This window comes from Oncorhynchus nerka, linkage group LG23, assembly GCF_034236695.1.
Source record: "Oncorhynchus nerka isolate Pitt River linkage group LG23, Oner_Uvic_2.0, whole genome shotgun sequence".
Taxonomy (NCBI): Eukaryota; Metazoa; Chordata; class Actinopteri; order Salmoniformes; family Salmonidae; genus Oncorhynchus; species Oncorhynchus nerka.
In genome coordinates, this window is record NC_088418.1 from 58,970,967 (window position 1) to 58,993,195 (window position 22,229).

Sequence of the window (22,229 nt, forward strand, 5' to 3'; positions counted from 1 at the left end):
CACACACACACACACACACACACACACACACACACACACACACACACACACACACTTGACTTTTGCATGTATTTAGATTATTTCACACACACCATGTAGTGTATGCATGAATGAAGAGATATAATCACATAAACTCATACATTCAGAAACATAATCATTGATCATCTTACTAACACCCGCAAATGGTCTTCATCTTAGAACGTATCTACACACAATCTCTTGAATCAATAAATAAAATAGTGTATATCTTAATAATAAATATTTATACAAGAGGCAAGGTTTCACACAATGTTATGTTAATTTATATTATGTGATGTGTTGAAAGTGGGAAAAAAATGCTTTAAAATATTTTTTTTCTGAACTTCGATGTGTATTTAAAAAATATTTATGCAAATATGTATGTACAGCAGGTTTTGAATTGCTTATTGATAACTTACTCTGTGAAAACAGCAAACATTTAAATAAACCTATCATTACTTTATATTCAGCTGTATCTTTAAATTCTTCTGGATTTGATTCACATTTCTTTTCAGAATGTAGATATTGCTGTTTGTTTCATATTGATAGTACATACAGAACAGTGCTCAGTACGCAGCCGATGTGCCACATTTTATTATCCTCACTTGGAGTGTTATCATAAGAGTGCTTGATTTGACTGTCCTGATTGCTACAACCAACCCACAAGAGAGTCTAACTAATACATGTACTGTGGTAGAGTGAACCTAGAGCTATGGCCATAGCCTTGTTACATAAATCAGGGACAGTACTACAGGTGTTTCCTGGTTTTATTCATTTTAATCCTGTAGTTCTCCTATCCAATGGTTGTTCTTACCTGGACCAGAGGGTGGCGCTAGTAGTTAGATAACATAAATAATTCCTTTTGAAACACTGCAATTGTTTTTGAATAGGATATATCTAAAGGCATTTGAGAGATAAACACATATGGAGTTGGTAACAAAAGTGTCCGTACTTTTACTTGATTCATTGTCCATTGGACTGTGCTGTGTGTATTCCTGGCTGTTTGTAATTTCCTGTAAAGTCCAGTATTGGAATGTCAAGAGTGTTTTGCTTTGGAGCTGGGGCATTGAGTAACAGGGATCGCCCACAATAACATTAGCACAAGCACGGTGTGGGGGAGTGTTTTTCCGCAACAACACTATGGGCAAGTTCATTTTGCATGGCCCGGTGCCCCGGTTGGGAGGAGTTTTCACATTTTAGAACCTTCCATTGGTCCTTAAGTGAAATCTTCCTGTCTGTGAGCACTGTCTGTGATACTTTGAGGCATCTGACAACACGAAACTGGAAACGTGGAGTCAGGGTGTGTGCAGAAGGCGGTGCTTGAGTCAATAAATAAATAGGCTTACAAGAAATCCTCTCTGAATGAACTTTAAACTGACTGGTTGTAGATGATACACCATAAAGGAATACACGAGAGGAGGTAGGTTTTCTCTACATATGTGAATCACACGATGACAATTTCACATTTGCGATTATAATATTATATTATGTGATGTATTATGCATAATATTTATCCTGTGTGAAATGTCTAATGATGGCAGCATAACAAAAAATGATCTATAATTTGTCCTTTTCCCTTATTTGGGTACATGTATGGTGTTTACTGTTTTGTTAATGGAGTTCTCTCCAAATGTTTGAGTTTTGTAACAAAAGTACAGTAGCTCTGACTCAGAGTGTCTGTTTCTCAATTTTTGGTTTTGTACATAATTAGAGGAGACAGAAAAAGTCATTTAACTGCATGAATGGCCTACAACAAATGTGTGCTTGTGTAGGGGACCAGTGTGGTTTCAGATGTGGACAGGTTACTGATGCCACAATAATCATACTAACACACACCGAATACTACTAAGAGATAGATCTGGGTCTAAGGATATTCACTATGTTTGACATGACTTTTCTGTTTAGGACCTGTACAGGATGCAATTTAGGAAACATTGCATTTTTACAATGTTGGGTCACACAGGGATAATAAGGAAACAACAGAAGAAAAAGTAACTAAAATGACATTTTCATCTCTCCCTCTCTCTCTCAGAAAAGTGGATAAAATGTGGAATAGGATATTTTTTTGTGGACTGGTGGTCTGTCTCATCTGCCTCACTGACCAGACTCAGGTAAATATACAGTCAGTCAGCACTGAAAAACAGAGAAACATGGGAGTAACCATTACTTATCTGCTGGTTTTGTACAGGGCCAGAAAACACCTTTAGTTGTTCAAGGTAAGTGTTAGCTATTTTTTTTTAAATCACTTACATTGGAAAGACAAGAGTTCATTTACGGTATGTACATGTGTGTTTGCTTGTTTCAGGGACAGATTGCACACAGATCAAAACTCTCTCCCCTCGAGCCACCAGTGGAGTGTATGTCATTCAGCCTGCAGGAGTCACGTCCCCCTTTAAGGTATGGAAACATCTAAATATATAGGCCAGGTACTATATCTACAGTTGTCATTTGGTTGCACAGCCACACGGGGGCAGTAAAACTGAAATGTTGAAGGTGTCGCCAGGCTTGCCAGGGTTACTGAAGTTCTACACAGTTCCATTCTTGGACCGTTTTTGTTCACAAAAAAAACAATTTGTTGATTCAAAAGTACATTGATGTTGTATACAGGTGTATTGTGAGATGCTGGCAGACGGAGGCTGGACAGTCTTTCAAAGGCGCACCGGGGCAGAGGTTCTTTTCAACAGGAAGTGGGCAGTGTACAAACAAGGCTTTGGGAATCTACGGAGTAATGAAGGGTCCCTCTGAGCACCTCACATTTCACCAGCAACTAATACTGTAAACTCTGTAATTTGCTGAGCAAATGTTGGCCAAATTTAAATGAATTTTTGTCTATGATATATTACCTCTAAGGCAACTTATAGAGGGTTCCCTAAACTGTTTTTCACTTCTCAATTCAGTTCTCTACCCTGTTGTTTCCTAGAGGACCACTGGCTGGGTCTGAGTAAGGTGTTTGCTCTAACCAAGGGGGGTAGGGGGCGGAGTTCGACTATGCGGGTCAACCTGTGGGACTTTGAAGGGGGCACTGCCTTCGCTGAGTACAGTGACTTCCGTCTGGGATCGGAGGAGGAGAGCTACAAGCTGAACGTTGGAGCCTACAGGGGCAGCGCAGGTAACTGTGATTTCAACAGCACAGTGGGACAGTGGTCATATTATTTACTTCAGTGTTATAGTTATTTCACATTTGGTGGCAGCAATGGGACTTCTACACATCACACATATGTCATATGATATGTATGTATGCTGATATTCTTAAATGGTGTATGCTTTGGAAGTCAATACAATCAAGAGTGAAGTAGAACTGATGTATTCTCTCTGCATCACTCCCTGTCTCTACGTAGGTGATGCCATCCGTGGGAAATACGCCGGCATTGACCAGAACGGCTTTGGCTTCAGCACAACCGACAAGGACAATGACGGCTGCTCACCCTGCATCTTTGGTGACATCGCCGTGGACAAGTGCAGCTTCTCGGAGGGAGGAGGGTGGTGGTACAGTCGCTGTGGCTCTGCCAGCCTGAACGGAGACTGGCACCCCGCCGGCGAACACATCGGCTGGGCCTCCGGCCTCCACTGGGAGACCTGGAAAGGACCTGCCCCATACTCGGCCCGAGCGAGCCGCATGATGATCAAGTCTGTGTGAGGCCACGTCTCAATACATCTGAAATGGTTTCCTAGGCCTATGTCTCCTTTGCTTTATGACCACCGGTCTGAGCCACATTAGTGGGCATGAGTAGAGGAAACCATTGAAATAACTGGAACACACACAGCTATGTGTTCCATGGAGTGATGCCTGCATATCGTGCCATAGTGCTTAGCTTGGTCTGTTTATTTGGGTCTGTTGTGCAATCAACACACTGTATTTGTTTGTTTTTTTGTTTATCCCATTCGCTTTGTTGTTTTATATCATGATGCATAAATCAGAGCCTATATGGAAGTGACAGATAGAAAATATAAATTTTCTACACTTTTTTAAACTCAATTCTACCATGAGTTATGTTTTCAGTGAAGAGAAAATACCTTGTGGAAGTTTTATTTGTTACACTGCAACAATTCTACATTTAACTTCTGAACAGTTTCATCACATAGTTTGACATAATTTAAATTCTAGAATGTTGATATTGCATGCATTTTTAAATAAAATACATTTTTGAACATCTGTTTAGTATGAACATATTCAATAATGTTCAGAAACCATTCATTTGTTTATAGAGAAATAGAAGTTGTACTTATTGCATATTAAATCACTCATGGTTTCTCATCAGACAGTAAATAGGTTTGTTGTTCTCCTAGCCTAGAAGCCTGGTTTCTGGCTTTGATTGATTATGGATCTTTAACAAAAAAATAATAATGGTGACATCATTGAGGACCTTTAAGGTTGCAGTGACACATCCATAACCTGAGCAGAAAGCAGATTGCATACCAGAGAGAATACTATAGATATCAAGAAAGTCAGTCAGTTGATTATTGACAAGTTTTTCCAACACTTTTGATTAATAGGGCAAAATAGATAGGCCTATAACAGGCCTATAACAGTTAGGATCAGCTTGATCTCCCCCTTTAAATAAAGGACAAACTCTGGCTGTAGGTTTAGTGAGCGTATACATGTTGTTACGTATTATTTCTCCATACTGGTTCTCTGTGGGAATCGAACACACAACTCTGGCGTTGAAAGCACCAATGCTGTACCAACTCTTGGTGATCTCTGCCTGTATCTAAAAACAACATGGATCCACCAGAGACTCTGGATTCGTGCCCAGGCTCTGTCGTAACCGTCCGCGACCGGGAGGTCCGTGGGGCGACGCACAATTGGCCTAGCCGGGCGCAGTGCGCGCTAGCCAAGATTGCCAGGTGCACGGTGATTCCTCCGACACATTGGTGCGTCTGCCTTCCGGGTTGGATGTGCGCTGTGTTAAGAAGCAGTGCGGCTTGGTTGGGTTGTGTATCGGAGGTCGCATGACTTTCAGTCTTCGTCTCTCCCGAGCCCGTACGGGAGTTGTAGCGATGAGACAAGATAGTAGCTACTAAACAATTGGATACCACGGAATTGGGGAGAAAAAGGGGTAAAAAATAATAATAAAAAATAAATAATAATCAAATTTAAAAATTTAAATTAAAATAAAAACAACATGGATGACAAATGCTGTACAAAGATGTGGTCACAGGAAATTATCTGATGGCCATTTACTCATTTGTATAAGTGTTGTCACAAGTCTGAGAGGTATTCTTTCACTTTATTGATTAGGCTACAGTACATCACTTGTCAAAGAGCCATAGCAAATCTATAGCAACGATCCAAAGTTCCTCCCTAAAACTAATATTCCTGTTGATATTCAAAGGTATTGGATTTTAATTATGGCTTTATAAGGTTGATTTGTGTCTTTAATGCCTGCACTGGCTATTCCTTATGTTTGTGAAGATCCTCCATTTTAGCCTCTGTTACATCACTACTTCCATATTAGGCAATAAGGTCTGTGTAACGATGACGCTGTGAGTCGAGAAGCAGGTGCAGGTGAAACGTTTAATAAAATAACAGACATGAAACAAGACAGCGTAACAGTGGCGAGATACATGAAAACAGGAACAATACCAACTGAGGAATGAACAACGGGATGGGCCATATAAAAGGGAGGTAATGAGGTCCAGGTGTGTAATGATTAGTGCCAAGACCGGTGGTTAGTGTTCCGGCGACGTCGCAGGGGAGGAGCAGGAGTAGACGTGACAGTACAGTGAGGTTGGAAATCACGGATGATGTTGGGATCCAAAGTGTCCTCCATCGGAACCCAGCACAGCTCCTCCGGGCCATACCCCACCCAGTCCACCAGATACTGAAGCTGACCCCCACTGTGCCGGGAGTCCAGCAGAGATCTGACAGCATATGCCGGACTGCCCTTGATGTCCGGGGGGTGGGTGTTGGGCTGTCGTGAGGGACAGCATCAGCTAGGGAACCAGGGACCACCGGCATGAGAAGGGAGACATGAAACGAGGGTGAGATACGGTAGTGACTGGGCTGTTGTAACCTATATGTCACCTCGTTGACCCTCCAGAGAACCTTGAACGGCCCGACAAACCAGGGGCTCAGCTTCTTGCAGGGCAGGCAGAGTGGGAGGTACCTGGTAGAGAGCCAGACGCGGTCTGCCTGTTATTTTTTACAATGGAAGGCGCGCTGGAGTCTCACTTGAGTGTCTCTCCACACTTCTGTGCGCTGGAACCACTCATCAAATGCAGGTGCTTCGGTCTGGCCAGGAGTCCAAGGAGGCCAGGGACGGCTGAAAACCCCAGTGGAGGAGTGACGCAGCAAGTTCTGGGCAAACTCTGCCCATCGAACAAATCGTGCCCACTCACCCTGTCGGTCCTGACAGTGACTCCTCAGGAACCTCCCCAGCTACTGGTTCATCCTCTCCACTTGCCCGTTGGACTGAGGCCGTTACCCGGGAAGTGAGGCTGACCTTGACCCTGAGCTTCTCCATGAAGGCCCTCCATACTCGTGATGTAAATTGGGGGCCACAGTCGGAGACGATGTCCTCCGGAAGGCCATAATGACGGAAGACCTGCTGGAAGAGTGCCTCAGTGACCTGGAGAGCAGTGGGGATACCAGGAAGAGGGATTAAACAACATGACTTAGAAAATCTATCCACTACCACCAGAATGGTGCTGAAACTGCCTAGGTCAGCAGTCGATCCCTTATCCCTGTGGGAACGTAGATGCACTCAGGAGGACAGTTCAGGGTTGTGGGCTCCCTCTCTGTGTCCCAGGCCACTGGACCTACGACTCGAGAGGATGTGATTATAGGTGCACTCTGGACAGAACCCTCTCCCGAATCGTAGATAAAGGACAGGGCATCAGCCTTGATGTTCTTGGAACCTGGGTGATAGGTCAGCGTGAAGTCAAAAGACAAAAGGACAAAAGGTTCCTTGGCCCCCTCCAGCCAGTGTCTCCACTCCTCTAATGCCAACTTCCCCGCCAGGAGCTCACAATTGCCGACATTGTATTTCCTCTCTGTGGGGGAAAGTTTCTTAGAGAAGAATGCACATGGATACAATTTCAATGGGTTACCCTGTCGTTGAGACAAAACTGCCCCCACGCCCACCTCTGACGTGTCTACCTCAACCACAAAGTATATCGTGGGATCTGGGTGTTTGAGCAATGAGGCGGAAGTGAAATATCCCTTGAGGAGACAAAAGGCCTCGTCGGCTGCTGGGCTCCACACCAATGTACGAGGCCCACCCTTGAGGAGAGAGGTGAGTGCAGAGGCGACAGAGCTGAAGTTCCTGATGAAGCGGCGGTAGAAGTTGGCAAACCCCAAAAACGTTGTAACCCCTTTATGGTGGTTGGGACTGGCCGTGACCTGACCGCATCTACCTTCTTGTCATCCATCCTTACTCCCTGCAGGCTGATTTGGTACACAAGGAAGGATACAGCCTTCTGATGGAATTGACACTTCTCAGCCTTGACGAACAGGTGGTTAGCCAAGAGGACTGCTCGAACGTGAACGTGAATGATGTGATCCTCCAGGGGAGCCGAGTAGACCAGGATGTATACACGACCATCTGGCATCTGAGCATGTCCCTGAACACCTCATTCATGAATGCCTGGAACACTGACGGAGTATTGGCTAAGCCAAATGGCATCCCCAAGTACTCGTAGTGGCCAGACATCCTGCTGAACGCTGTCTTCCACTCATCCCCCTCCCGGATGCGGATGAGATTATAAGCACCCCGCAGGTCCAGTTTGGTGAAGAACCGGGCCCCGAAGAGCTGTTCGATTGCTGCCGGCACCAGAGGGTACTGATACTTTGTAGTAAGTTCATTGGGTCCTCTGTAGTCAAGGCATGTTTGTAACCCTCCATCCTTCTTGTCCACAAAGAAGAAACCAGCAGACACAGGGGAAGTGGACGTGAGGATGCAACCTTGTTGGAGCGCCTCTTGGATGTAATAATTTATGGCCTGGGTCTCAGCCATAGACAGAGGGTAGATTCGTCTGTGTGGAGGTATTGCACCAGCAAGCAGATCGATGGCGCAGTCCCAGGGGCGATGAGGAGGGAGACGAGTGACGTGGGTCTTGGAGATCCAGGTATACCTCCGGGATGTTGGGCTGAAGGGCAACCACAGGACTCTCAACCCGACGTGGAACCACAGGGGACAGGGAAGCAGGTCCTCCGGCATTCAGGTGACCAGTCTGTGATTCTCAACCTCGACCATGAAATGATAGGGTTATGGCGTTGAAGCCAAGGGAGGCCGAGGATGATCTTGTGAACTGGTGATGAAGAAGGGGATGTTTTCCTGATGAGTGGACTACACAGTGAGGGTGAGTGGTTGAGTTATGTGAGTGACAATTCCGGACCCAAGAGGCCGACTATCCAGGACTTGAATCGGGAAAGGAGAGGAGAGCGGGTATGAGTTGATGTTAAGAGAGGAGACAAGGGTCTGGTCAATAAAGTTCCCAGTGGCTCCGGAATCCACTAACGCTGTTGACACAGAACATGAGGGACAGTTAGACAGCGTAATGGACACCAAAAAGGGCCTAGCAGACAGTGATGAAGATGGAATACTCACTCCTGCCCTAGGCGCTGGAGTCTCACGTGACCGTCCCTCTGCTCTTGTGGATCCTGGATTTGGACATGCCGGACACCTCTGGAGCTCATGCCCTCCTTGTCCACAGTATAGACAGCGCCCCAGCTGTATCCGTCTGCGGCGCTCTGCCGCGGGGAGACGAGTGAACCCTACCTCCACGGGTTCTGGCTCTGATGCAGAGTATTCACTTAGGGAGAGAGAGAGAAATGATGAGATTACTGGCGCTCCCGAAGTAGGTTATTCAGACGGATGGCCATCGCAATGAGTGCGTCCAAGGTGAGTTTGTTGTCTCAACAGGCCAGTTCCGTCTGGACCTCTTCACACAAACCTCTTCTAAATAGCATGCGAAGTGCTGGCTCATTCCACCCACTGGATGCTGCTATAGTCTGAAAGGTGAGCGCGTACTCAGCAGCTGTCTGGTTCCCCTTCCGTAAATGCGGTAGCCGTTCACTTTCCTCTCTGCCCTCCTGAGAATTATCAAAAATAAATTTAAACAGAGCCACGAACATCTCATGAATCCAGCTCCTCCTCTCCTCTCTCCCAGACATCCGTAAACCATTCCAACGCCCGCCCAGTCAGCTCGGCGGCATTTGGATGGTGTAACGTCATATTTATCCGGGAGGGATCGCTGACTTGAGCGGGTTGATGAATGGGCTGATGTACTGGCTCACTGGGTCGACTGGTTGTAGAGTATCCTCCGCTGGATGAAGGCAACACCTCCCGGGTGTGTTTGAGACGTTGCACACTGTGAAGAACCTCCTCCAAAGCCGATCCCAGTTATGCCAGCTGGTTATGGTGTTGATATTAAAGAGAACCCTGTTCATTGACCGTCTGAGAGAGATTTGAATTTCCTGCTGCTTCCATGGTTTGAGTTGGTAATCTGTAACAATGACACTATGAGTCAAGGTGCAGGTGAAACATTTAATAAACAACAAATATGAACCAAGACGGTGTAACAGTGGTGAGATGCATGAAAACAGGAATAATACCAACTTGAGGAGTGAACAAAGGGAAGGGACCTACAATGAATTCCAGGTGTGAATCATAATGCTGACTACCAGTTGCGCATAATGACGAGTGCCAGGTTTGCATAATGATGATTCCCAGGACCGGTGGTTAGTGTTCCGGTGATGTCACACACCGGAGGGGAGGAGCAGGAGTAGACGTGACAGCGTAAGGTGGTTTGGTATAATTAAGCAATAAGGCCCGGTTGATGGCCCGGTTTAATGCTCTAATTACGTTGGTAACCAGTTTTAATAGCAATAAGGCACCTCAGGGGTTTGTGGTATATGGCCAATATCCCACGGCTAAGGGCTGTTCTTATGCACAACGCAAGGCGGAGTGCCAGGATACAGCCCCTAGCCGCGGTATATTGGTCATATACCACAAACCCAGAGGTGCCTTATTGCTATTAAATACTGGTTACCAAAGTAATTAGAGCAGTAAAAATAAATGTTTTGTCATACCCTTGGTATACAGTCTGATATACCAATCAGAATTCAGGGCTTGAACCACCCTTGAACCACCCAACCACAACGCAACGTGGAATGGTTAGAAGGTAAAACAGTTCAACACCACAGGAGTAAATGTCAGTTGGCTTTTCATAGCCGAGCATTCAGAGGTCCAGACAGCAGGTCCAAGAGAGAAAGTGAGAGTGAGAGAGCGAAAGACAGGGTTGAAACAGCAGGTCCGGGACAAGGTAACACATTTGGAAAAACAGGTCAGGGTTCCATAACCGAAGGTAGAGACACTAGAACTAGATTGGCAGCACTACTAGGTGGACCAGGGACAGGGACAAACAGGAGTCATCAGACCAGGTAGTCCTGAGGCATGGTCCTGGGGCTCAGGTTCTCCGGGATGGGGAGGGGGGACATAAAGAGAGAGAGGAGAATTAGAGGGAGTATGCCTAACACCACACTGTACAACAGATAGGACAGACTGACTCGAGCCCACCACCACATAGGGTAGCATAGATACTGGAGACTGAAACAGAGTGGGTTGGGGGACACTGTGGCCCGTCCAAAGTTACCCTTGAACAGGGCCAATCAGGCTGGATATAATCCCACCCATTTACCAAAGCACAGACCCAACAAGGGATATCAACAGACCACTAACGTATTACCCTGAGGCATGGCCAAGTATAGCTCACAAAATATCTCCCCCACCAAATGAGCAGAGGAGCCAGTGAGTTATCGCCCGTAAAATGGTCAGGGGCAGAGAATCCCAGTGGAGAGCCAGCCAGGCAGAGACAGCAAGGCTGGTTCATCATTCCAGTGCCTTATTGCCGTTCACCTTTGCACCTCTCGGCCAGACTATGCTCAATAATAGGACTTGCTGAAGAGATGAGTATTCAGTAAGTCTTCAGTAACCTTTAAGTCATCAGTAAAGCCTTAAAGTTTGAGACAGAGTCTGCGTCTCACATAGATCGGCAGACCATTCCATAAAAGAGGAGCTCTATAGGAGAAAGCCCTGACTCCAGCTGTTTACTTAGAAATTCTAGGAACAATAAGGAGGTCTGCATCTTGTGACTAAGCTATGGTATTTCACGTAAACATAAACAATTATTTTGTGTTAATGACTATGTGGTGGAAGATGTGTTCAACACCAGAGAGTGCTCTTCAAAGATTCTGAACATAAAATCCTGGGCATTAAAAGTGAAATTCAAGTTTTGTAAATATACCACTAATATTTGAAAAATGTGCCAAAGTGATTGATAAAAACCTATATATACTGAGTGTACAAAATATTGAGAACACCTTTCTAATATTGAGTTGCACCCCCTTTTGCCCTCAGAACAGACTCCATTCGTCAGGGCATGGACTCTACAAAGTGTCGAAAGCATTCCACAGGGATTCTGGCCCATGTTGACTCCAAAGCTTCTCACAGTTGTGTGAAGTTGGCTGGATGTCCTTTGAGTGGTGGACCATTGTTGATACTCGCACGTACTACCATACCACGTTCAAAGGTCCTTAAATATTTTCACCCTCTGAATGGCACACACACTGTGCACAATCCATGTCTCAAGGCTTAAAGATCCTTATTTAACCTGTCTCCTCCCCTTCAAAACCTGTCTCCTCCCCTTCATCTACACTGATTATAGTGGATTTAACAGGTGCCATCAAAAAGGCATCATAGCTTTCAACTGGATTCACGTGGTCGGTCTTGGTCAAGGAAAAAGCATGTGTTCCAAATGTTTTGATGCTCAGTGCATATTGTAGCAATCCTCACTATATGAGTTATAATTCCCACCATGTGGGTTAACCCTATTGGCGTGATGTGTAAGGTGTTTGCAGAGATTGATGTGAAGTTTTGAAAGGACGTTGGCCGTCGGACAAGTCAGGAATCTTTTTGGGTTGCTCAAAGATTATGATCACTTGCCCGAAAATATAAATGAGCTATTTACATGCAGAAATGTTATATACAGTATTGCAAGTCTTTCACCTACACATAGGGGATGAACCAGAAAGATCAGTTGTGGAATTCTTTTCTATTTTAGTTGTCAGTAAAAAATGTTTCGCAGAGCAGGCTTAACTTGCTTGACTAAAAAATGGGGAGGAATGAGAAAGTTCAGCTTTTGGCTGGAATTATTTGCAGTTTGGTTGTTTTTTTTAAATCACCTGCCCAATGGGGCAACCTCAGAGTAGGCTCAACTAGTACGACTGCTAAGTACACTTCCCGCAGACAATAGGGCAACTCTTAGTGTCAATCCCTGTTCACATCCCTGCCCTGCTGTTCGATACAATATCTTAAATGACAGTGTTTTTAATGCATTTGATTATCTAATCTTGAAGCCCATTCAAAACAGCATGGGAAAGGATACTGAAGTAAAGCGTAAGCAGCTGTCACCTTCACAGCGAATATAAATTCCCTGATTACACATGAAGGCGATATCATGATGATGTTAGCTGGCTACACGCATGCACTTCTCCCTTAACCATAGCCCTAACCTTAAAGTGTGACTCCCTTTAAAAAGCAACAAATCCCTTTAAAAGCGGCCTGTGTGGCAGTCAAAATTGACTTCTAATTTTGATCAAGTCGGAGTTTGGAACATCAGGGCGTCATAACAGGTAAATTAACGTTGGGTTTCAATTTAAAAATGTCCATTTGCCCACTAACATGGGGTGAACAGTTGTGGTGATTGCTCTCTACTCAATAGCATAGACAGTGAGACTGCCCAGCATCTACGACTCTGTTTACATAAAACAACACATTGCACATTTTTTTACTTGAGAAAAACTGTCCCAAACACCTTAGTTATAATGCAAAAAATAATTACAGATTTATTGAGTTATCTTAGATTCATTCTGGGGATTTTGAGGAAGTGAAATAGGCTACAGTGTCTCATGGTGGACAAAAATCATTAACCAAATGCAGAATAAGTCAGGAAACCTCCAAGACTGAAATTTAGTTCTTTCATTACTAAATGTGCAATGTGATATATTTAAGAGGAGTTAGCCGTGAGTTAGCCTGCCCCAGAGCAGGCTACTTCTGAAGGATTTGTTGCAATAGAAATTGACCTGGCTAAAAGGTGAGCCACTTTTGTAAGACCAGTTATTCCGAGTTGCTGAGTTACCTCGCTAACACCTCAAACCTGCTTTGTAGGGTTACCCATCTGGTCACCTCTGAGCCTGTGTTTGGCAGGGTGTGTCAGGACAAAACATTTTTTGAGTCCTGATACCTCCACTATGGGTTCAATGCATTAAAACCAATGACATCTTTCTGCTCCAGCAAGCATTACACATGTAAGAGTTTTTGCAAAGCAGAGTCACAGAGGATCCATCCCATTCTAGAACATTGGTGTTGGACACTGAGGATAAATCTGAGGGAAGAGCATCCACAGAACAGTGTTAGAGAAGGAACTGATCGGTCTTGAGCATAAACTGAGGAGTGTCCAAAAGTAATCCGATTATCAAAAGAACGTTACTCATTTTGCGTAATCCAATGGATTATGCTACTAATTATTTTTCTTGTAATCTGTAATCAGTAACTGATTAAATTTTTCAAGAAATCCACCCAACCCTGATGCAACAATAATACCATTTGAAACACTGCAATTGTATTTGGGGTGAAAAGGAGACATCTAAAGACATTTGAGAGATAAACACAAACTTTATTTTAGTCCTTGTTCATTGGACTGTGCCGGATGTATTCCTGGCGTTTTGTAATTTCCTCTAAAGTCCAATATTGGATTGTTAAGAGTGTTTTCTGTGGGGGCGGGGGGGCGGGGGGTAGCTGTGAGTAGCATAGCAACAGGGCTCACAGAGCCCACAATAACATTAGCACAAGCACATGGTGGTGGAGTGTTTTTTGCAACAACATTAACTATCTATCTATCATACTGAATCAGTGTCTGCAAGATCACATAATGATAGTATATTACATAACATAACCAAATAAGGCATAGTATAACGTTACTGTAAGACAAAAAACACATACATTCTTTTACATTTTAGGATGATTGGTCAAATTTTTGTCTCATACAGCAACAACTCAACAACACGTGCCACTAGGAAAAATATGTGCTTTGATTGAAACAAAACACTAGTATTCTACAGTTTCTTAACACCATCTTCTCTACATTTGCACGCTGTACATAACTAAAAAGATCTAAATGCGTATTCCCATGAATCTGATTGAGATCAAATGGTTGGCATGCAGATGCTGCATGGACATTTCACTGGTTAAACTTGAAGAATTATAATTCACGAATGACAGTGAGAAATGTGAAGGGAGGGTGACCACAACAATTTGTGTGTAAAGTAAAGGTAAACATGTGCGCAATACATGATACAGATCTTTCCAGGAGATCAAGAGGGGCGGAACGAGGGCTGTACGGATGGTTACCTACAGATCCACCCTCTTGGCCTAAATAAATAGGCTTACAGGAAACCCTCTCTGAATAACCTTTAAACTGACTGGGAGTAGACCATAGACCGTAAAGGAATACACGGGACAAGGTAGGTTTTCTCTTCACAAATCACACGCATGCATGTTTCAAAATTGTGACATTAATAACTTACATAATATTTATCCTGTGTGAAATGTCTAATGATGGCAGCATAACAAAAAGCGTATACTATAACTGTTCCATTTTCCCTTATTTGGTCAAACTGAATTTCAACTGTACATGTATGGTGACCACTGTGTTGTGAATGGAGAGGGAATGGTGAGGTTTCATGTTCTCTGTGATAATGTTGTGATATTTGCCACTAGTTTGCTCAGATTTTAGATCAGTTAGACATTTCCTTTTCAGTTTAAAAAATAAAATAATTTTGGTGGGATTCAAATGTTAAAGAATTGCAAATGTAATATCAATGCCACCCATAAAAAGAAAAAAAGCTGACAATGTTAATCGCTTTATCTCTCTCTCAGAAAATTGTGACAAAATGTGGAATAGGATATTTTTTTGTGGACTGGTGGTCTGTCTCATCTGCCTCACTGACCAGACTCAGGTAAATATACAGTCAGTCAGCACTGAAAAACAGAGAAACATGTCATTCCTTTAAACATGGGAGTAACCATTACTTATCTGCTGGTTTTGTACAGGAACAGAAAACACCTTTAGTTGTTCAAGGTAAGTGTTAGTTTTTTTTCTTTGTTTAACTTACATTGTAAACACAAGAGACAACCATTCTTAACCTCTGACCCCTGGCCTTTTCAATATGTCATTGTGTATGTGCATGTGTGTTTGCTAATTTCAGGGACAGATTGCACACAGATCAAAACTCTCTCCCCTCGAGCCACCAGTGGGGTGTATGTCATTCAGCCTGCAGGAGTCACATCCCCCTTTAAGGTATGGAAACATCTAAATATATAGGCCAGGTACTATATCTACAGTTGTCATTTGGTTACACAGCCACACAGGGGAAGTAAAGCTTAGCTATGGAATGTTGAAGGTGTCGCCAGGCTTGCCAGAGTTACTGGAATTCCACAGGGTTCCAACAAAACAATTTGTTGATTCAAAAGTATATTTACATTGTAAACAGGTGTATTGTGAGATGCTGGCGGACGGAGGCTGGACAGTCTTTCAAATGCGCACTGGGGCAGAGGTTCTTTTCAACAAGACGTGGGCTGAATACGAACAAGGCTTTGGGAATTTACAGAGTAAGGAAGGGTCCCTCTAAACACCACATACACAGAGAACTGTGTAGTTTGCTGAGCCATTGTTAGACTAATTGAAATACATTTTTGTCGATAATGCTCATGTTTACTTCTAAGTCAAATTATCATAGAAGGTTCCCCATAATGCAGTGCATTTACTTTAAGTATGTTTTTCACTTCTCAATTCAGTTCTCTTCCCTGTTGTTTCCTAGAGGACCACTGGCTGGGTCTGAGTAAGGTGTTTGCTCTAACCAAGGGGGGCAAGGGGCGGAGTTCGACTATGCGGGTCAACCTGTGGGACTTTGAAGGGGGCACTGCCTTCTCTGAGTACCGTGACTTCCATCTGGGCTCGGAGAAGGAGAGCTACAAGCTGAACGTTGGAGCCTACAAGGGCAACGCAGGTAACAGTTCATTTCAACAGCACAAGGTGACAGGGGTCATATTATTTACTTCAGTATAACAATTATTTCACATTTGGTGGCAGCAATGGAAACTCTCCGCCTCTCTTTTATGTCATATGATATGTATGCTGTGTTGATATTCTAATATGGTGTATGCTTTTGAAGTCAATACAATTAAGAGTGAATTTGAAGTAGAACTGATGTACTCTCTCTTCCTCCCTCCCTGTCTCTCCGTAGGTGATGCCATCCGTGGGAAATACGCCGGCATTGACCAGAACGGCTTTGGCTTCAGCACAACCGACAAGGACAATGACGGCTGCTCACCCTGCATCTTATTTGGCGACATCGCTGTGGACAACTGCAGCTCCTTGGATGGAGGAGGGTGGTGGTACAGTCGCTGTGGCTCTGCCAGCCTGAACGGTGACTGGCACCCCGCCGGCGAACACATCGGCTGGAACTCTGGCCTCCACTGGGCGACCTGGAAAGGACGTGTCCCGTACTCAACCCGAGCCAGCCGCATGATGATCAAGTCTGTGTGGGAAAAGTTATTATAGCAAACTAAAACTGAAACCTAAACTAATCATGCAAAAACGATTTTGTAAACTGAAATAAAATAATGAACAAGCCCATTTGAAAAACTAAAACTATGCTGAAACTATTATCTTTGACTCCAAAACCAAATAAAATAAAAATGAATTATGTTCAGTTGTATTAATATTTTTTTTATTTATACTTTTGGGCAAAAATCTAAATGGAATTTCCAAGCCTTTTTCTAATGGGGTTTTAAAGTTTCTGAATCTGGCGGGTAAATTCTGCAAGGAGATTGCGATGTTTTAGACAGGCCTAGCTTGTGCAACACTATCACTGGCTAACAGAGAAAAATCCACTAATTTATGTCCCTAACACTAAAACTTCAACTGAAAATAAACTTAATAAAAACGCAATAGCAATGTTTTTATAAAACTCATACTAAATAAAAACTACTAAATCAGGTCTGAAAACTAAACTGAAACTAAACTGAATTTCAAATAAACATAAAAAATATGTTATAGAAATAAAAATGAATTTAAAACACAAAACGAAAACCATTTCAGATGTGCTGAGACATGGCCTTTCACACCGAGGTTATAGTGTGAAAGGCCCTGTCTCAACACATCTGAAATGGTTACCTAGGCCAATGTCTCTTTTCCTTTATGACCACCGGTCTGAGAACCACCTGGCAGTGTGGCGCAGTAGTGGGCATGAATAGAGGAAGCATTAAAAACAATATACAGTATTTGTAAATGTTTTACATTTTTATTTTAACCCCTTCTCTTTCTTATATATTTAGTCATATTGCATAAATCAGAACCAACCTGTGACATATTTTTACCCTGTTTCCACTGGCACTAGCTAGCTAATGAGAGCCAGCAGGAATTTTAGTTGGCCAGGCGTATTGAAAGCTAGCTAGCTACATCATATCAAAACTTTCTGGTTTGCTTGGTTAGGCAGCTAGCTAATGCCATGGCAAGCAAGGTAGGAATTAAGCTAGCTAGCCTGTTATGCTCACGACAACACTAACTGTTTAGCTATCTAGCTAATGTCAGCAAGCTAAATACAGTACATGGCTCTGAGTCTGTCTGGCACTGGCAGGAGTATGGGGTAACGTTAGTTACAGCATAGTGAGGATGAATTAAATTCTTCAAAATCTTGCTAGCTAGCAACAATAGCGAAGCCAGCTGCAGTTACATATTGGCTAACTAGCAACATGACATAATTTCTCATTTCCAGCAGTGGAAGCGCAATTTGAGCTAGCCAAACCAAGGCCAGCACAACCTGGGTTGACTTCAAAGCGCCAATGGAAAGGGGGCTTTGGGGTGTCTTCTGGGCGTTCATGAATTTAGAGTGTTGTCAGATTGTGCGTTTCACATTTAACTCTTGGAGAGTTCAGAGCACACACTGGATGCTCTGGCCGAGGAGTAGAGTTGATCTGAGTGTTCTGACCTCAAGCATCCAAGCTAATTGGCTGAAGTTGGCTATCTTGCTAGCTACTTCCAGACACAAATGAGAGAACACCTCACTGTGACCATTTTACTTGCCCTAGCAGAGCTGCTTAGGCTGTTTTCATGTCCTCTAGAGCGTTGGAGACTGTAACTGTACTGCTGGCCACAATTTAATAATATTGTTTTTTTTGCTAACGTATACTGACATACTTAAAGGGGTGTTGAGCATTCATAAATTCCTCAGTTATTCTGCGCTCTGGCACACTCAGACAAGAGTGCTCTGAAATCGGAGTAGGTAGCCAGAGTAAATTTACAGACACACCCATAAGCTAGTCAAAGTCTATGGGTGCGTTTGTAAATTCACTGAGGCTATCTACTCCGATTTCAGAGCACTCTCAACACCCACTGAATATGACCTGTCAGTAAATGTCTGCAACATTCTTTTATTAAATTGTTGCCATCAGCACAGTTACCAGCACTCTAGATAACATGAAAACAGCCTAACCAGCTCTGCTAGGGCGAGTAAAATGGTCACAGTGAGGTGTTCTCTCATTTGTGTCTGAAAGTAGCTACCCAGCTATCAATAAGGAATCGGCCCAGAAGCGTCCCTCTTCTGGGGGGCCGGAACTGATTGAATCGGCCCGGAATCGGGTGTCGGACTCAGCCCAGAATCAAAATGAATGACTGCCCAGAATCGGCCCATTCCATCTACCGGAATTCAGCCGACTTTGCCGGCATCTCACCAGAATCCCCCCAGAAGTGGCCTAATGCAAATGTACGTAAATATATACAAAATTTACCGATTTAGTCATTTTAAAGATTACTATTAAACATTTTATACATACAAATTATAACCATCCACAAAAAAAACATTTTGTGTCGGAGGAAACACCATACACCTGGTGATCGTGTCAGTGTGTGATGCACCGGGCCCGCCACAGGAGTCATTATAGCGCAATGGGACAAGGACATCCCGGCCAGCCAAACCCTCCCCTAACTCGAATGACGCTGGGCCAATTGTGCATCGCCTCATGGGTCTCCCAGTCGCGGCCGGCACAGGTCTCGAACCAGCATGTTTGCACTGTGATGCAGGGTCTTAGACCGCTGCGCCGCTCGGGAGGCTCCATCCACAAAGTTTTTAATTCTTATCAATTGCCTTGCACAAAGTATCAAAATAATAAAATATTACACAGGACTCTTAAATAATTGAATTTCAATGTTAATTGTATTTTTTGATGACAGAAACCATGGGAAAAAAATATGGAAAATGAATAATGAAATGTTATGTAATCATCTGCCAGAGAGTAGCCCCAATCGGCCCGAGTCCAAGTAATATATACATTTGGGCCAGAATCTGCCCGAGCCCCAAGTAATATATTTGGGCCAGGTAACTCATATCGGAATCGGCCCGAACTCAATCCCCGCATACTAGCCATAAGTAATACTGACTAGGGCCACATGATGTCAGCCAAGTCTGACTCTCATCCAAGTGCCCCAACTCTCAGCCAGAATCATCCCAAATCCACTGTTTTATTTATTTATTTATATTTTACCTTTATTTAACTAAGAACAAATTAAGAACAAATTCATATTTTCAATGACAGCCTAGGAACAGGGGGTTAACTGCCTGTTCAGGGGCAGAACGACAGATTTGTACCTTGTCAGCTCGGGGGTTTGAACTTACAACCTTCCGGTTACTAGTCCAACGCTCTAACCACTATTTTACAAACACACACCCTATAAATCCACAATGGTCAAAGCAATGTTTTCAGTGAATACAAAATACTCTGTTGACATTTTATTTTTTACACTGCAACAATTCTACATATCTAACTTGTGAACAGTTTCATCACAGAGTTTGACATAATTTATTATCTAGAATGTTGATATTGCATGAATTTGTTAGCACACACTTAGCCAATAAGTGTTAACATGGTAGGAATAATGCTTTCAATGGTCTGTGTTTATGATGAAATAATAGTTGTACTTATTGAATATTAAATCACGCATGGTTTCTCATTCCACAGTTAATAGGTTTGTTTCTATCCTACCCTATAAGCCTGTTTTCTAACTTTGATTGAATACTGATCTTTAGCTTTGTCACGTGATGCTACTATAAGCACTGGGCTGACTTGAAAAAAGATATGAAACTGATCCTGGTTAAATAAAGGGTAGACAAAATAATTAAGGATATACATTTGATAAATGATGGTTAACAAGGCAATGTACCCTGTTGCACCAACCACAACTATTTGAACATCATGTAACATTTCAGATAAAGCAGAACAATTGCAAGAAATTAGCCATTGTCAATCAGTTGAGTGCTGTTTCCAATGTTGCAGCCCAGTTTGTCACCTGTAGGAGTCTAACTATTCCTGTGATTTCTTTACACAGTGTCCTGAAGAGATATTCACACACACAGGAGGTATTGTAACATGTATTGCTATTGTTATTATGATAAGGATTATGGTAAGACCTTTAAACAGGTCCACATTCACAAGGCCGCAGGGCCAGACGGATTACCAGAACGTGTACTCCGAGCATGCGCTGATCAACTGGCAAGTGTCTTCACCAACATTTTCAACCTGCCCCTGACTGAGTCTGTAATACCAACATTTTCCAAGCAGACCACCATAGTCCCTGTGCCCAAGAACACTAAGGTAACCTGCCTAAATGACTACCGACCCGTAGCACTCACGTCTGTAGCCATGAAGTGCTATGAAAGGCTGGTCATGGCTCACAGCAACACTATTATCCCAGAAACCATAGACCCACCCCAATTTGCATACTGCACCAACAGATCCACAGATGATGCAATCTCTTTTGCACTCCACACTGCCCTTTCCCACCTGGACAGAAGGAACACCTATGTGAGAATGCTATTCATTGACAGGTCAGCGTTCAACACCACAGTGCCCTCAAAGCTCATCACTAAGCTAAGGAACCTGGGAATTAACACCTCCCTCTGCAACTGGATCCTGGACTTCCTGACAGGCCGCCCCCAGGTGGTAAGGGTAGGTAACAACACATCCGCCACACTGATCCTCAATGACCTGATGGCCATTTACTCATTTACTCAAGTGTAGTCATATGTCTGAGAGGTATTCTTTCATTGATTAGGCTACAGTACATCACTGTCAAAGAGCCATAGCAAATATATAGCAAAGATCCAAAGTTTCTCCCTGAAACTAATATTCCTGTTGATATTACAAAGGTATTGGATTTTATTATGGCTTAATAAGAAGGTTGATTTCTGTCTTTAATGTCTGCATTGGCTGTGTCCTTAAGGCTGTGCATATCCTCCTTTCTTTTTAGCCTCTGTTACATCACTACTGCTACTAAAGGTAAAAAGGCTGGATATGTGTCCATCAGACTTCTATTACCTTTCATGTGCCTGAGGACAGTACATCTATTTGTGAGGATTGGTACACAGGCTGACTCCTGAAAGCTCTTCTCTCACCTGGGCCAGAATTTGCTCTGAAACTGTCTTCTAAGTGTATCAAATTCTCTGTCCTGCCATCAGTTGAGTCCATCAGAGAGCCCTTCTGTCGACATTGTGAGAAGATTAAGATGAAAATGTACATATAGAAATAACATATAGAATCCCTAGAATAGACAATGGGAATCTTGCAATTTTGATTTGATCAAATATGGTAAAAGATTGTATCAAACAATGTATTTGTATATATATATTGTGATCTGTGGATAGGTGAAACAGATCAGGGTGTGACAAATATACCACACTGCCTCAGACCTTATTGCCTAAAAATACAATTCTGGTGATACAATTAGTTGTGTAGTTTTAGAACTGTCAAAGCTGTCTTGTGCTTGTCTCCACCCCCCCCCCCCCCCCCCCTCCCCCCTCCAGGTGTCTCCCATTTGTTCCTGTATTCCCTGTGTATTTATACCGGTGTCTCTGTCTGTCTGTTGCCAGTTTGCCTTGTCATGTCAAGTCAACCAGCGTGGTTTTCCCTGCTCCTGTTTTTCCTAGTCCTCCCAGTTCTGACCCTTTGCCTGTCCTGACACTATACCCGCTTGCGAATGCAAAGTTTTAACTTTGAGTGACCTAAAACATAATTATAGGTTTATAAGGTCGGCTATTAGTACCCTATATGAATCCAAATATGAAAAGTGAAATATTGATATTATATTGTGGTTTA

General features: G+C 43.3%; 2 protein-coding genes across 2 annotated transcripts; both read left to right on the top strand.

The window, feature by feature from the left end:
* Window positions 1-1,274: 1,274 nt before the first annotated feature.
* Window positions 1,275-4,167, top strand: LOC115133689 (angiopoietin-4-like). Its single transcript, XM_029667176.2, has 7 exons — window positions 1,275-1,438; window positions 2,051-2,129; window positions 2,207-2,234; window positions 2,324-2,415; window positions 2,626-2,743; window positions 2,939-3,127; window positions 3,357-4,167. The coding sequence occupies exons 1-7, from the start codon at window positions 1,407-1,409 to the stop codon at window positions 3,653-3,655; spliced, it is 837 nt and encodes a 278-aa protein (XP_029523036.2). The 5' UTR covers window positions 1,275-1,406; the 3' UTR covers window positions 3,656-4,167.
* A 10,735-nt stretch (window positions 4,168-14,902) lies between these two features.
* On the top strand, window positions 14,903-16,730 carry LOC115133690 (angiopoietin-4-like). Its single transcript, XM_029667177.2, has 6 exons — window positions 14,903-15,037; window positions 15,132-15,159; window positions 15,287-15,378; window positions 15,572-15,689; window positions 15,899-16,087; window positions 16,325-16,730. The coding sequence occupies exons 1-6, from the start codon at window positions 14,972-14,974 to the stop codon at window positions 16,639-16,641; spliced, it is 810 nt and encodes a 269-aa protein (XP_029523037.1). The 5' UTR covers window positions 14,903-14,971; the 3' UTR covers window positions 16,642-16,730.
* The last annotated feature ends 5,499 nt before the right edge of the window (window positions 16,731-22,229 follow it).